Source organism: Salmo salar, chromosome ssa01 (assembly GCF_905237065.1).
Source record: "Salmo salar chromosome ssa01, Ssal_v3.1, whole genome shotgun sequence".
Lineage (NCBI taxonomy): Eukaryota > Metazoa > Chordata > Actinopteri > Salmoniformes > Salmonidae > Salmo > Salmo salar.
Window position 1 is genome coordinate 123,275,696 of NC_059442.1, and position 17,857 is coordinate 123,293,552.

General features: G+C 41.0%; 1 protein-coding gene across 1 annotated transcript in view; it reads right to left on the reverse strand.

Moving 5' to 3' along the window:
• LOC123728223 (uncharacterized) overlaps nt 1-15,782 on the reverse strand; it is a 29,935-nt gene extending 14,153 nt beyond the window's left edge. Inside the window, exons 1-2 of the mRNA XM_045699719.1 lie at nt 15,732-15,782; nt 15,441-15,506 (exon numbers count right to left, since the gene is read on the reverse strand). Of these exons, the coding sequence (XP_045555675.1) occupies nt 15,441-15,506; nt 15,732-15,782 (117 nt within the window). The remainder of the gene's footprint in view (nt 1-15,440; nt 15,507-15,731) is intronic.
• Between the last annotated feature and the right edge of the window lie 2,075 nt (nt 15,783-17,857).

Here is a 17,857-nt window from a genome sequence, read left to right on the forward strand (position 1 = left end):
CTCTCTCTCTCTCTCTCTCTTCCTGGTTCTCCCCTCCCTCCACTCCTCCACTCCTCCTCTCTAATGATATTCCTGCCAGGCCGGAATGTTTTTCTTAGCCTCTCCTACACACTTTCACAGAGCTCCTCTCTCAACATACATCCTACCCACCCTGTAGCTGGAGGAGGGGTTGGGTGGGCAGCTGCAGGAGGGAGGGAGAGACAGAGGGAGGCAGGATAAGGACGGGAGGGATGGAGGGAGCACTTGTATCAACTTAACCCTGTCATTGCATAGGGTTGAGAGAATATATATATACCAGGCTGGAGTTATTTGAATGTATGGACATGAGTTAATGTACAGTATTTCGATATACAATGTGACAAACATGGTATTTTCATAAGTATGCCCTATTAGTGAACCACAGGCAATGGGGACCAGGGAGCATGCCCCTACCATAATCTTGTGATTGACAGACCAAGATAACTCCCCTCACCAGACAAGGGGAGTATCTTATGAATAAGGTCAACTGCTTCTTTTAAACTGTATGTGACTTCAACACTTTGATGATCATGAAACATTTATTTTCTAACTTTATTTAGCATTCCCCACATTGTTATAATCATACCCATTCACTCTTTTAACTCTCATGAGATATTTTCTTAGTTCTCTGTAAGAGAATGATCTTATGTGATTGGGGAGACAGGATGTGAGTCTGGGTTAATAGAGAGATCTCTAAAGGTTATAGTGTTTGTTATCAGGCCTCACTGTACCATCACCTCGTTGTTGTGGTTAAGAAACAGGCCCAGGAGGAGAGGTGAGCTTTATCAGAGCATCTCTATCTCATCAAATCTTCTCAGAGCTGCACAAATCAACAAGACATACTTTTCAGAAAAGAGGAAAGTGTCTGATAGCCACAACTTTTTTTTATAATTCTGATTAAAAGATGCGGGGGTTAACAGAATTCGAAGACACCCTGTAAAAAGGGGTTGTAACATTTTATTTACTGTCTTGTGCAGTTAGTGTCCTCAGCCATGATATTGAACATATACAGACAGTACAAGATGGATCCACAGAATCTTTTTCATTCTGAGCATGAAGGGGTTATTGTGGGTATTGTGGAACGCAGTTAAGTAAATTAAGCATACAAATAAAGAATAAACCAGTAGTCTACACCAGGGCAGTTGTAGGTCAGTCAGCTGGGACTTCACCTCTACCTCGGTCATTATCAAAACAGACTTGTACAGTAGTTACCCATGATTACTTGCTTACTGTTTTCCAGATTGAAGTGGCTACATGTGGGGACAATAAAATATATATTCAGTACATAATCATCAGTGTTGACTATCAATATCCTACATAGTGATTTTGGTTGAGGAGAGGGCTGGACTGGTCAGTGAATATGATTGTGGGTTAGCTGTGGAGAGCTGTTAAAATAGCCAGGCGAGGAGAGCGAGGAGTGGCTACTTCCCTAACAACAAAAACTGAAACATGAAAAAAAAGTCATAAAAAAATGCGTAAGAAAAAATTGTATAAACAAACATTTATGAACAAATCACGTAAAAACAAAAAAATCACAAGTCAGACACGTGGTTATCAGACACGTATGAACTTCACATGAGTCAGACACGTGTGAAGGTTTACATAGATTTTTCACATGATATTCTAAATTTCACATGTTTTTGAAACCAGCCAGAGTAGATCCCAGGTCTCCCAGGGGAGAAGCCAATGTCTTGACCATTAGACCAGGGGGGCCAACACTGGGTTTCTCAATGTATATTTACTATTAATTTCTCTCAATCTCAGATTATTGACTGTCCAATTCAAAATATGGCTGTCAAACATTTAAAACGTATTTGAGATAATCGCAGGATTTTCTGCGATTAATCACAAATTCTGAATGTGATCAAATTGAGCTGTAGTTTAAGGTTTTTTATAAAGCATTACAATAATATTGATGTCTTGTTTTTGTCCAAAAGTAATGGTTAGCAAAATCAAGAAAAATGTATAAATCACACTTTCTTTAACCTCAATGTCAACATCACATTGACATCACATTCTCACATTGACATCACATTCTTGTTTTTAGCTATATAGATTACGTATTTTGGATGTTTTCAGTGTATTTTGAAATGCTTACAGACAATGAGACTAATCACAATAAAATAAATGTTACAAAAAGTTAACTCATTAACTCTGACAGCCCTAATTCAATATCATCTCTTTGTAGAAAAGTATCTGTATCAAGGCACAAGGCGAGACCCAAATGCAGACACAGAAGGCAGATGATTGGAGTCTTACAATGTTTATTAATCCAAAGGGGTAGGCAAGAGAATGGTCGTGGACAGGCAAAAAGGTCAAAACCAGATCAGATTCCAGGAGTTACAGAGTGTCAAACAGGCTCAAAGTCAAGGCAGGCAGAATGGTCAGGCAGGCGGGTACAAAGTCCAGAAACAAGCAAGGGTCAAAACCGAGAGGACTAGAAAAGGAGAATGCAAAAAGCAGGAGAATTGGAAAAACGCTGGTTGACTTGGAAACATACAAGACGAACTGGCACAGAGAGACAGGAAACACAGGGATAAATGCACTGGGGAAAGAAGAGACACCTGGAGGTGGTGGAGACAATAACGAGGACAGGTGAAACTGATTAGGGGGTGACAATGTGCTTACGTTCATCCCAAAAGCAAACACATTCACACATTTTCAAATACCTTTTAGGCTTGTGCATTAAATGTTACAAAAACCAATGAACAGCTAAAAATAACAGAAGCTAAAAATGAAATTCTATCGCCTATCACTAAGCTAGCTAGTGGTTGACAATTAGCATGAGTCCATTAGATTAAAATTTGATCAAAAGTAGCCTTCTAAAATACATATCATTAGCGTGGTTCATTTGTACATATTTAAATATACTTTATGAGCCCTCGTTTGTAAACATAAAATAATTTAAGAGCGAAAACATATATAATGGGGGAAAAAAACTGCCAAAACTAAAGAAATTATACATCAAAATGACCAGAAAACTCAACACAGTTTAGTTAAATATGTTATCTCTAGATTTTGAAAACGTAACCATGCTTACAAACCGGAAAACGGGCAAAAAAAATGAGACACAGAGAGATAGCTTCACTGTTCTTTTCGCATAATTATTTTGTCTAACAAAGTAAAGCCAAAATCACACCCACAGTTGCGATGAATGTTTCATAGCCCATAGATTCGATTTCATTGGTCAACAGGATGAGAGCGGTGATTGGACAGATTCAGAGACCCTCAACCAGGCGCGTGCCATCAAAAGACCGCAGAAGTCCCAAGTTATTTACGAGAAGTTTTAGTTAAACATTTTGAGCATGATTGTTGGATAAAGTACAAACATTACTCATGCATCGAAACTGTTCATTACTGGCTGGCACACCCGTTATACAGTGAATAATCTAGGGGCAGCAAATGTAAGCCAATGTCGTCAGTAACTAAAACAAGATAAGAAAAAAAAGTAAGAATATTTTTTCTAACTAATGACAGACAGCAACATAACACTAGCGTTTGCCTGTTGGCTGTTAATATGTTTGTTAATGATCAGAAATTTGCTTATCGCCAGCACGTGTGTATCATTGTTATTTTTTTTAACTCCATTCCTCATAGCCGGCCTCGCTGTCGGTCCTGCGCAGGTCATTAGGTGTATTCCGCTGGGTGAAAGCGGATGAAATAGTGTTAACTCTGCCCACCCAGGAAAGATTCTAGCCCCCTGCTTGCAAAAAACGTGCACACATATTTGTCCTCCAGACAAGTGCAGTACATCACCTGTAATGATATGAAAGAGGGGGTTAATTGTAACCAGTAGTGGTGCAACCTATGTGTTGTGATAGAGTTTTTTGCTCTATAACCTGTTAGTTCATATTACTTGACACTGGGATATACTGTATAGGCCTAAGGCCAAGACAATAAGAAGACACAGTGGCAGAATAAATTCAACCACACCTTTGTTTCATCACAAAACCGGAGAGCAACAGCGGTCCGGTGAAGTCCACAAAACATATTGCATGTAACAAACAGTTACATGACCTACAGAAAGGTCAAGCAAGTTAATGTTTCCGAACTTTTCAGACTGCTAAACATCTATTGATTTAGAGCCACAGAGAGTTACAGTAAGTCACAAAGTAAACAGGTGCTTCATCCACTATTCTAGCACCATTTCAACTTAATAAACATTTCAACATCATCTAATCACCTATGCTTAGTCTAATATAGTCTAATTTATTAAAAACTAAAAGATACCAAAAACTATTTAGTCAAATCAACGTAAGCTAAATATGATGTGGCTGTCCATTGTACTGATTTCTGTGTGTTAACACGCGCGTGCAAGTAGAAAAAACATGTTGACTCACCCAGGACTGTTACGGTGCCTGTATTACCGCCACACTGGCAGTCACGAGTCATGAAGGCAGTCAAATTCCATGTGACCGTTTAGTCACAGTAATTAGGCTGCTCCAAGCTCTGATGCTGCTTATGGTCATTAATGGCCTCCCAAACTTGCTATCTGCCTGGTACTCAGCACTCTATTGTCCCTCTAATAACTCCGACATCAATGGAAATGTAATCGAAAATCTAATCAAACACTCATGAGCTGTTGCGCAACATTTCTATAGGCTATGCAATTGCGTGAGAAAACAGAGTGATGGCCTCTGTTAAAAATAGCTTTCCTAATATTAAGCATGCTGCTTCTCTTTACAACACAAGTATAGTTTACTTGGCTGGCATGAAAATTAACCACGGGAAAAGCGTCCTCCATATTTAAGTGCGTAGATGACATGTATTTTTCCCCTGCCCCTGTTTCAAAACAGGTGCATGATAACGGTCCATTCTAAATCAAAACTAATTTCACACATATATTATTTAGTATATGAAAAGATTAAATGGATAATATTCTGATGGTTGACAATATTAGCCTATCACTGGTGAATTATATACACTGCTCAAAAAAATAAAGGGAACACTTAAACAACACATCCTAGATCTGAATGAAAGAAATAATCTTATTAAATACTTTTTTCTTTACATAGTTGAATGTGCTGACAACAAAATCACACAATAATCAATGGAAATCCAATTTATCAACCCATGGCGGTCTGGATTTGGAGTCACACTCAAAATTAAAGTGAAAACAAGAAAACCACACTACAGGCTGATCCAACTTTGATGTAATGTCCTTATAACAAGTCAAAATGAGGCTCAGTAGTCTGTGTGGCCTCCACGTGCCTGTATGACCTCCCTACAATGCCTGGGCATGCTCCTGATGAGGTGGCGGATGGTCTCCTGAGGGATCTCCTCCCAGACCTGGACTAAAGCATCCGCCAACTCCTGGACAGTCTGTGGTGCAACGTGGCGTTGGTGGATGGAGCGAGACATGATGTCCCAGATGTGCTCAATTGGATTCAGGTCTGGGGAACGGGCGGGCCAGTCCATAGCATCAATGCCTTCCTCTTGCAGGAACTGCTTACACACTCCAGCCACATGAGGTCAAGAATTGTCTTGCATTAGGAGGAACCCAGGGCCAACCACACCAGCATATGGTCTCACAAGGGGTCTGAGGATCTCATCTCGGTACCTAATGGCAGTCAGGCTACCTCTGGCGAGCACATGGAGGGCTGTGCGGCCCCCCAAAGAAATGTCCCCCCACACCATGACTGAACCACCGCCAAACCGGTCTTGCTGGAGGATGTTGCGGGCAGCAGAACGTTCTCCACGGCGTCTCCAGACTCTGTCACGTCTGTCACATGTGCTCAGTGTGAACCTGCTTTCATCTGTGAAGAGCACAGGGCGCCAGTGGCGAATTTGCCAATCTTGGTGTTCTCTGGCAAATGCCAAACGTCCTGCACGGTGTTGGGCTGTAAGCACAACCCCCACCTGTGGACATCGGGCCCTCATACCACCCTCATGGAGTCTGTTTCTGACCGTTTGAGCAGACACATGCACATTTGTGGCCTGCTGGAGGTCATTATGCAGGGCTCTGGCAGTGCTCCTCCTGCTCCTCCATGCACAAAGGCAGAGGTAGCGGTCCTGCTGCTGGGTTGTTGCCCTCCTACAGCCTCCTCCACGTCTCCTGATGTACTGGCCTGTCTCCTGGTAGCGCCTCCATGCTCTGGACACTACGCTGACAGACACAGCAAACCTTCTTGCCACAGCTCGCATTGATGTGCCATCCTGGATGAGCTGCACTACCTGAGCCACTTGTGTGGGTTGTAGACTCCGTCTCATGCTACCACTAGAGTGAAAGCACCGCCAGCATTCAAAAGTGACCAAAACATCAGCCAGGAAGCATAGGAACTGAGAAGTGGTATGTGGTTACCACCTGCAGAACCACTCCTTTATTGGGGGTATCTTGCTAATTGCCTATAATTTCCACCTGTTGTCTATTCCATTTGCACAACAGCATGTGAAATGTATTGTCAATCAGTGTTGCTTCCTAAGTGGACAGTTTGATTTCACAGAAGTGTGATTGACTTGGAGTTACATTGTGTTGTTTAAGTGTTCCCTTTATTTTTTTTTAGCAGTATATGATCACTTGATGATGCCCAGTGTAAGGCAAGAAACTATGCCTTTTTTTGCGACGTTTTCGAATCATAGTGGCACACCTCATGTATCCTAGCCCATAGACCTATATGTTTTGATAAGGTTTGTATCACAACTAAAGTGGCCAAATAACTTATTAAAATTAAGCACATTAATCCGCTTTACAAGGGGTGTAGAGCCTGACTGGCATAAATAAGCATCGCATGAGTTTCAAGTTTGTGGAAGATAATTTTCATCATAAAAATGAACCTTCATAATAAAGGCATTACATGCGTAATCACATTTGCGGTCACTTTTGATAACGGTGTTTTTGCGCTAATGGAACATTCGTGTTTATAGCATTGCTGCACTTATAATGTGAAGAAATAGCTATTATAGTTTATCAACATTTTAAGCTAAACGTTCTGATCTGTTGCGTCAGCCTCATTGCATACATTTTTTTTTTGATGTTAGTGGATGTATTAATTTGGGATCTATTACATTCCGACAACTGTCCCAGAGTATGTTTGGAATATTTATTTCTCGCACAGAATAGAATATTCTATGGGGGATAGTAGATTGACATAGACTAGTGCTTTTGCTTTTCTTAGTTGTCTGACGAAAGTAAATGTTAACAGTTCTTCCAATATCTTCAATATGCACCTGGGAATTGGATAAGGACGCACACAGTTGCGTCCCCAATGTGTCTGTCTTCACTTGTAGCCTGTGAGAAAGGCCCGATCAGGTGATGGAGAGCCATGTGAGTGAGAGGTGTTTCGGTGCACGCAGCACTCAGGGAGAAGGGAATTATAATTATTATATTTTTAGCGCAAGGGCACAACGGCCACAGGCTGCAAAAGGCATGGATTTTTTTTGTGGGTATTACGACCACAATAAGGGGATGCCACCGGGAAATTTGAGGCATTATCAGGTGCTTGTCATATTGTGAATGAGAGACAGATGAAGTGTGTACAGCCTACGCAAAAAAACAAAGCAGAGCTCATGCCTTTCAAGCAACTTTTTTCAAATCATCATTAGAGTCGCATCATATAGATTTACAATGTATTAAAAACCTAAACATGTAGCTTAACATTTGTAGAACAACTCAACTTACATTAATAACTCTAAATTAAACATCTAGGAGTACCTATTTCTTTGTTAACTGCTCAACACAGAATCGCTGCATGTTCACACTCCCTCAAATCGTTTGGATAAAATATCCTTTCTATTTCATTCAGCTTGGTTCAATTATATTCTTCATACTATAAAATAATATAAAATAATGCCACGGAATTCTAAGCAAATCTTGTCTGCTAAAATAACTAGTGTAGCCGACAGCCATATGGCATAGCCAGATCAGGACCTAACATAAGGACAACTAATGCTATTCTGTTCTTCTGAAATAGACTACATTTTCTTCATATCATGTTTCTTTAGACCTGTCTAAAATAAATAATGGATTTATTGTGAAGGGGTAGGCTATATTACATGGATTTATTATACTTTTTAAAATGTAGACGTTCCTAAGGTCTGCATCAGTGGCTGGTAGACTATTTGTGGAAGTCAGAAAATGCTAAATGTGTTTATGTTAATTAACGTTCAATTACCGTGAGACCGGCGGTTTGCTTGACAATCACAGGCTGACAAAATTTTGTGACCACCATAGGCCCTAGACTCACCCTACTTGTAGAGAAATGCTAATGCCGTTCTCCTCTTTCATGTTGCCTAAATGGTCTATGACTATGTCATGATATGGCACACGCTTTTAGTGTTTGTTGTCCTAGGCTACCTGGTTAAAATTCCAGGCCAGCTAGTTAACTATTAGCCTACTACATATAGCTACATATTGAACTTCCATCCCCTCAGGCCAGGGGCACCATGTATGAGTTTCTGGTTGGATCAGAATTTCCGTTATTATCATTGGCCAGTACGGAGAATTAACCACCGGAAGACAACAACACAACGAGACGCAACAATTCAAGTTTTTTAAATGTGAATTACATTTGGCTTTTGAGGTGATGTGGTTGGTCTGAAGCCAATTCAAAACTGGCTTCCCTTTACACTTTTTTTTAGATCACCAGGACCATTCACAGTTGAACTCACTCAGATTAGCTAAACAGTGATTGGCTACATTTATTTATTTTTTTATCAAGGGAGGTCAAATGCTTGCTGACTTTCCATGTATTCAGTGCTATGGGCGGCAACAATTTCATATTATTTTTACCAGACAGCATCAGATAGATGGGCTTCACATACAGAGACAGAGGGGCACTGTTTTGCTCACTCGGATGCTTTCTACACTCTTGCGAATTGAAGGAAAATTATGAAGGACAGAGAAACGAAAGATAAATTATTGTATATTGTCACGGTTGTCGTCTGGAAAGGACCAAAACGCAGCGGGTCTTATACTCATCTTCTTTTAATAGGCGAAAGAAGGAAAACCAAACAAACACGTATACAAAAATAACAATAATGATGAACGACGAAAAGAGAGTCTTGTCAGGCATAGACAGCTAAACAAGAAACAACCTCCCACAAATTACAAACACAAACACACCCTAATATATAGGACTCTCAATCAAAGGCAACAAGACAACACCTGCCTTCAATTGAGAGTCCACACCCCAATTAACTAAAAATAGAAACAGTCTAACTAGAAAGAACATAGAAATAGACTAACGTAGAGCAGTGACCAAAAAAACCCTGGAATACATAAATCAACTACCCTCTACATAATACACACACCCCGAACCACATAAACAAAATACCCTCTGCCACGTCCTGAACAAACTACAATAACATATAACCCTTATACTGGTCAGGACGTGACATATATGTTTTTGTTTTTTGTTGGTAAATATTTTGGGGAACCCTGGCTTTGCTTGGCACCCATGAATACATGACACTGACTGTAACAAATGTCTAATCTTAGTTTAATCCAAGAAAATACAACAATAATTATTGTTATCAATTATTCCAATCAAAAGACGGGGAATGTTTCGCAGGTTAATAATCAAGAAAGAGAGGCAGCAAGAATATTTAGAATTCGGCCTAAAATAAAACCTTTTTTTTTCTTTTCTATTTAAACAAAACTTCCTAGTTGAAGTCGGAAGTTTACATACACCCTAGCCAAGTACATTTAAACTCAGTTTTTCACAATTCCTGACATTTAATCCTGGTAAAAATTCCCTGTCTTAGGTCAGTTAGGATCACCACTTTATTTAATGAATTGAAATGCCAGAATAATAGCAGAGAATTATTTATTTGAGGGTTTATTTCTTTCATCACATTCCCAGTGGGTCAGAAGTTTAAATGCACTCAATCAGTCAGGTTTGTAGGCCTCCTTGCTCGCACACGCTTTTTCAGTTCTGCCCACACATTTTCTATAAGATTGAGGTCAGGGCTTTGTGATGGCCACTCCAATACCTTTACTTTGTTGTCCTTAAGACATTTTGCCAGATCTTTGGAAGTATGCTTGGGGTCATTGTCCATTTGGAAAAACCATTTGCGACCAAGCTTTAACTTCCTGACTGATGTCTTGAGATGTTGCTTCAATAAATCAACATAATTCCCCTCCCTCATGATGCCATCTATTTTGTGAAATGCACCAGTCCCTCCTGCAGCAAAGCCCCCCCCACAACATGATGCTGCCACTCCCGTGCTTCACGGTTGGGATGGTGTTCTTCGGCTTGCAAGCCTCCCCCTTTTTCCTCCAAACATAGCGATGGTCATTATGGCCCAACAGTTCTATTGCTGTTTCATCAGACCAGAGACATTTCTCCAAAAAGTACGATCTTTGCCCCATGTGCAGTTGGAAACCGTAGTCTGGCTTTTTTATGGCGGTTTTGGAGTGGTGGCCTCTTCCTTGCTGAGCGGACTTTCAGGTTTTATATATATATATATATATATATATATATATATATATATATATATATATATATATATATATAGTAAAACGAGTCCTGTATATATTCGTTTTACTGTGGATATAGATACTTTTGTCTCTGTTTCCTCCAGCATCTTCACAAGGTCCTTTGCTGTTCTGGAATTGATTTGCACTTTCGCACCAAAGTACGTTCATCTCTAGGAGACAGAATACGTCTCCTTCCTGAGCGGTGTGACAGCTGTGTGGTCCCTTGGTGTTTATACTTGTGTACTATTGTATGTACAGATGAACGTGGTACCTTCAGGCGTTTGGAAATTGCTCCCAAGGATGAACCAGACTTGTGGAGGTCTACAATATTTTTCTGAGGTCTTGGCTGATTTCTTTTGATTTTCCCATGATGTCAAGAAAAGAAGCACTGAGTTTGAAGGTAGGACTTGAAATACATCCACAGGTACATTTCCAATTGACTCAAATTATGTCAATTAGCCTATCAGAAGCTTCTAAAGCCATGACATAATTTTCTGGAATTTTCCAAGCTGTTTAAAGGCACAGTCAACTTAGTGTATGTAAACTTCTGACCCTCTGGAATTGTGATACAACGAGTTATAAGGGAAATAATCTGTCTGTAAACAGTTGATAGAAAAATTACTTGTGTCCTGCACAAAGTAGATGTCCTAAACGACTTGCCAAAACTATAGTTTGGTAACAAGAAATTTGTGGAGTGGTTGAAAAACTAGTTTTAATGACTCCAACCTAAGTGTATGTAAACTTCTGACTTCAACTGTACAATATATATATACTACCGTTCAAAAGTTTGGGGTAACTTAGAAATGTCATTGTTTTTTAAAGAAAAGCACATTTATTGTCCATTAAAATAACATAAAAATGATCAGAAATGCAGTGTAGACATTGTTAATGTTGTAAATGACTAATGTAGCTGGAAATGGCAGATTTCTGATGGAATATCTACATAGGTGTTGTCGTGTCTTTGGGTAAAATTAAACTGAAGACATGTTTATCAAATAACTCCCAGTAATTATTATTACGCAATTAAACTGATTAATCGTTTAACTGTAATTAACTAGGAGATCGGGGCACCAAGGAAAATATTCAGATTACAAAGTTATAATTTTCCTAATATAACTTTCCTATATTATAACATATATTATATTATAGTATCTGACCGATTATCTTCTGGTTTAAATGGTGTATTCTACCTCGTTCAGTCTCATTCCAAATGTCGTAAATCGTTGTATCTGTACGAACCCAGTCTTCACTAAGTCATCCATACATCAACTGTCTTAAAATCATTTATTTACTAAACAAAGTAATTCACAGAAAGCATACAAACAGTAGTTATCGTCACAAAGAATTGGTAGAGCAATGTGCCCTAGTGGGCGGCTTGATAAACAAACAAGGGGTTGGGGGCAGCGGAGAAGGCACACAGAGTTGATAAATATTAACAATTAATATGCTAACCCTTTGCACATGAACACTCACTCATTCGGGAACAATTGCAATCAATATATATTTACGCTCAGTGTGTCGTCGGGATCCTTGTTGGAGAGTTTTTGTCCTGTTGGAGAGTTTTTGTCAGTGTTCTCTCTCTCTCGGTTAGAATGGATCTTTCAAAGCGTCATTCATTAATGTCGTTATAGAATGGATGTTTCGACGGTCTTCGCGTTCAATGATATCAAATTTCTAGCTGCAGACTATTAATTAATATCAGACTTGTTATTATTCTGTCGGTATCGATAGTCTAAAAGTTTAACCATGTGGTATGGTTAAACTTCAGTAGAGGAATGCATGGTCAAACCTTGGCTCTCTCTTCTGAGGTAAGCTGGTCTCCAGAAAGTAACCCTGGGGGGGCTTATATACTGAACGTCGAAAAACTGTCACATGACGCCTTGTCCTGTCTGTGTCCCTGGGGGCGTGCCGATGTCTGAGTTAAGCTTTGAACAGAAATACAATTCTATCACATTAACATCAGTACATAGCCTCTCAACATATTCCAAATAGCTTTAATCTTATTAAATCATTGTATACAACCATTAGATGTAAGTCTCACCGCTGAGGCTAGTATATAAACCTTAGTATGGTAATATGGCCATATTGTCTCTAATGAGCCTCACAAAATTGTACCAAGCGGACCAGTTCGTAGCTGGATTCTTCACCTGATCTTTTATACCTTCTCCAGAACATAAATGTCGTTCGGTTCTCCAATTCTGTGAGGTGGAAGAATCCTTTGTTCTCTCCATGAAAACACTCTGTCTCTTTATACTGGGGTCATGAGGCAGGACATTTTCCTTTGGAATTTTACGACCGCCTTCACACAGCCTTGTGTCAGAAGTATAGAGGTTGGGGGATGGTGCATAGAAAAGGCCTGGTGCAGAGGGAGGGGGTTCAACTGTGTTCTCTGAGAGAGGGCAACGTCATGACAGTGTACAAAGGCCCATTGGGTCATTGAACAAGCATGGGTAACAGTGTTTTTAACCCTTCACAATGAAGATCTGTGAAGTTATTTAGATTTTTATGAATTACCTTTGAAAGACAGGGTCTTGAAAAAGGGACGTTTTTTTGTTGCTGAGTTTATATATATTTAGTTTTATTTGTTTTCTTCTTCTTAGTTTACCTTTTACTTACTTAGCTAATGCAGCTAATTTAGCCTACTCAACAACCTGACTCAAACAGAGAGGAATGCTATTTATCTCATGAAATAGGTTTCCATAGCCGAGCAGCCGCAAACAAGCCTAAGATAACCATGCGCAATGTAAGAGCGTCGGCTGGAGTGGTATAAAGCTTGCCGCTATTGGACTCTAGAGCAGTGGAAACACATTCTCTGGAGTGATGAATCATGCTTCACCATCTGGCAGTCCAATGGACGAATCTGGGTTTGGCGGATGCCAGGCGAATGCTACCTGCCCCAATGCAAAGTGCCAACTGTAAAGTTTGGTGGAGTAAGAATAATGGTCTGGGGCTGTTTTTCATGTTTCGGGCTACGCCCATTAGTTACAGTGAAGGGACATCTTAACGCAAGAGCATACAATGACATTCTGGATTATTCTGTGCTTTCAATGTTGTGGAAACAGTTTGTGTAAGGCCTTTTCCTGTTTCAGCATGACAATCCCTCCGTGCATAAAGCGAGATCATTACAGAAATGGTGGAAGAACTTCACTGGCCTACACAGAGCCCTGACATCAACTCCATCGAACACTTTTGGAATGAATTGGAATGCCGTCTCTGAGCCAGGCCTATTAGCTCAACATCAGTATGCGCTTGTGGCTAAATGGAAGCAAGTCCCCGCAGAAATGTTCCAACATCTAGTGGAATGCCTTCCCAGAAGAGTGGAGGCTATTATAACAGCAAAGGGCGGACCAACTCTATATTAATGCCCTTGATTTTGGAATGAAATGTTCGATGAGCAGGTGTCCAAATACTTTTGGTCAAGTAGTGTATTTTGCAGATGTTATCACAGGTGCAGTAAAATACTTGTAATTCTTGCTCCAACAGTGCAGTAATACCGAACAATACAGAGAAATCCAAAATATACAATTGAATAAATATCAGAACAAGCAATGTCAGAGTCCGGAATATAAATATATATGTATATGATGGTGTGTACAGACATTATGAAAATGATATGAATAGAAAAGGTGTTTACAGTAATAGTTAAATAGGATGAGCCTTGACTAGACTTTTTAATACATATGAAATGGATAAAACAGCATGCAAACATTAGTAAAGTGACCAGTGTTCAATGACTATGTACATAAGGCAGCAGTCTCTAAGGTGCAGGGTAGTGTAGTGGGTGGTAGCCAGCTAGTAACAGTGACTAAGTTCAGGGCAGGGTACTGGGTGGAGGCCGGCTAGTGGTGACTATTTAACAGTCTGATGGCCTGAAGAGAGAAGCAGTTTTTCAGTCTCTCGGTACCAGTTTTAATGCACCTGTACTGTCTTTGCCTTCAAGATGGTAGTGGGGTGAACAGGCCGTGGCTCGGTTGGCTTATGTCCCTGATACGCTTCTGGGCCTTCCTGTGACACAGTGCTGTAGATGTCCTGGAGGGAAGGTAGTGTTCCCCCGGTGATGCGTTGGGCTAACCGCACCACCCTCTGGAGAGCCTTGCAGTTGCTGACAGCGTAATTGCCGTACCAGGCAGCATGACAGGATGCTCTCAATGGTGCATCTGTAGAAGTTTGTGAGGGTCTTAGGGGCCAAGCCACATTTCTTCAGCCTCCTGAGGTTGAACCATTTCAGGTTGTCAATGCCCTGTTGCCCTGTCAATGTGGATGGGGGTGTGCTCTCTCTGCTGTCTCCAGAAGTCCACGATCAGCCCCATCATTTTGTTGACGTTGAGGGAGAGGTTATTTTTCTGGAACCACTGTGCCAGGGCCCTCACCTCCTCCCTGTAGGCTGTCTTGTCGTTGTTGGTAATCAGGCCTAACCTACTGTGTCGTCTGAAAACCTGATGATTGAGTCGGAGACGTGCTTGGCCATGCAGTCATGGGTGAACAGGGAGTTGAGGGGGCTGAGCTCGTGCCCTTGTGGGGCCCCTGTGTTGAGGATCAGAGGTGTTGCTGCCTACCTTCACCCCCTGGGATCGACCAGTCAGGAAGTCCAGGACCCAGTTGCACAGGGCAGGGTTCAGACCCAGGGTCCCGAGCTTAGTGATGAGCTTGGAGGGCACTATGGTGTTGAAGGCTGAGCTGTAGTCTATGAACAGCATTCTTACATAGATATTCCTCTTGTCCAGATGGGATAGGGCAGTGTGGAGTGTGATGTCAATTGTGTCATCCGTGGATCTGTTAGGGGGGTATACAAATTGTAGTGGGTCTAGTGTGTAGGTGGAGGTGGAGGTGATACGATCCTTAACTAGCCTCTCAAAGCACTTCATGATGACATAAGTGAATGCTATGGGTCGATAGTCATTTAGTTAAATGTCCTTCACTTTCTTGGGTACATGAACAATGGTGGACACCTTGAAGCAAGTGGGTACAACAGACTGGGATAGGGAGAGATGGAATATGTCCGTACACATCCAGCCAGCTGGTCTGCATATGCTCTGAGGACGCGGCTTCGGACGTCGTCTGGGCTGGCAGCCTTGAAAGGGTTAACACGCTTAAATGTCTTACTTATGTCAGCCACGTAGAATGAAGAACGTGTTTTCCTAGAAGCGGCGAAGAAGGTGTTTAGCTTGTCCGGGAGCAAGGTGCCGTGTCCACAACGTGACTTGCTGTCCCTTTATAATCCATGATTGTCTGGAGACCCTGCCACATATGTCTTGTGTCTGAGCCGTTGAATTGTGACTCCACTTTGTCGTTTTGCCTGTTTGATTGCATTACGGAAGGCATAGCTGCTCTGTTTGCACACGTCCATGTTTGCACACATCCCAGTCACTTTGCCGTGGTTAAGTGCGATGGTTCCCACTTTGAGTTTTGCACAAATGCTGCCATTTATCCATGGTTTTTGTTTTGGATAAAAATGTATATTTTTAATACTAAACATACGACAACATCATACAAACATCCCCTACATCACACCTGCCCAGACCGACTAGCACACACCCCCATCTCCAGCACCCGCATTACTGTCTGCCAAATGGCCTGAAACTGCACCGTTCTGTTTCTATCCATAGCCCACGCACTTTCAATATTTCAAAAATAAATAATTCGGTTTTTCCATTGTGACGGCGAGTTACGTTTTTTCAAGATTTTTGATGAGAAGTGAATCATCCAAACCATTGGGTATCTCACTGCACCCCCATATCCCATGTCTTGAAATATGCAGACAGACGGATTTAAAGTATAGTATATTAACATTGTAATACTTCTGACAGCCACCTTTTTAGCTCCGCCCACAACTTCTGGACTTCTTAGCATTCCCAGAAAGCATGGATTATTAAGTTATTATTAGTTTTACACTTAAGACATGACTCTGTCGTTGCACTGTAGAATCTTCTAAGAGATTGTCAATTGGATATGCTCTCTGCAAGGTTTTGTATATCTTCCTTATCACATGAACATCCTTCTCTGACTCAAACAAGATTCCCTCAAGGTTGCTCTGATGTCCAAAGTATTTTAAATCGATATTACTTCATATGTAAGTTTGAAGTTGAATGTGTTTGAAACTATCTACATAGGTCAGTCCAAAATTACATTTTAATTATGTCATGGAAATCAATGTATTTCCTGTTACCAAGTTATTTACGGTTTCTATGGCTTCAGTTTTCAATGTGGACCAATTTATCAGTGAATTCCTGAAAAGCTATCCAAGGATTGTTCCATATCCCTTCCATATCCCTTCCATATCCCTTCCATATCCCTTCCATATTCTTGTAGAATACGTTTCATTTCTTCCATATTGTTATAGTGTACTTAACTTGGGCTCCCAAGTGGCGCAGCGGTCTAGGGCACTGCATCTCAGTGCACGAGGCGTCACTACAGTCCCTAGTTTGAATCCAGGCTGTATCACATCCGGCCATGATTGGGAGTCCCATAGGGCAGCGCACAATTGGCCCAGTGTCATCCAGGGTAGGCTGTCATTGTAAATAAGAATTTGTTCTTAACTGACTTGCCTAGTTAAATAAAGATTTTATAAATAAATAAAACTAAGTTGTTAAAGTTCTCACACTGAACAAAAATATAAATGCAACAATTTCAAAGATTTTACTAGGTTACAGTTCATATAAGGAAATCAAGTCAATTGAAAGAAATTCATTAGGCCCTAATCTATGGATTTCACATGACTGGGAATACAGATATGCATCTGTTAGTCACAGATACCTTTAAAAAAAGGTAGAGGTGTGGATCAGAATACCAGTCACTCTCAGAATACCTCTTCAATGGCTGTGCGAAGTTGATAGATATTGGCGGGAACTGGAACATGTTGTCGTACACGTCAATCCAGAGCATACCAAACATGCTCAATGGATGACATGTAAGGTGAGGATACAGTCATGGAAGAACTGGGACATTTTCAGCTTCCAGGAATTGTGTACAGATCCTTGTGACATGGGGCTGTGCATTATCATGCTGAAACATGAGGTGATGGTGGTGGAGGAATTGCACGACAATGGGCCTCAGGATCTCTTCACGGTATCTCTTTGCATTCAAATTGCCAACGATAAAATGCAACTGGAGTCAGGTCAAGACTCTGGTGAGGTTGATGAGAATGCAGATGAGCTTCACTGAGATGGTTTGTGACAGTTTGTGCAGAAATTATTTGGTTGTGCACACCCACAGTTTCCTCAGCTGTCCGGGTGGCTGGTCTCAGATGATCCTGCAGGTGAAGAAGCTGGATGTGGAGGTCCTGGGCTGGCATGGTTACATGTGGTTTGCGGTTGTGAAGCCGGTTGAACGTACTGCCAAATTCTCTAAAATGACATTGGAGGCGGCTTATGGTAGAGAAATGAACAGCTCTGGTGGACATTTCTGCAGTCAGCATGCCAATTT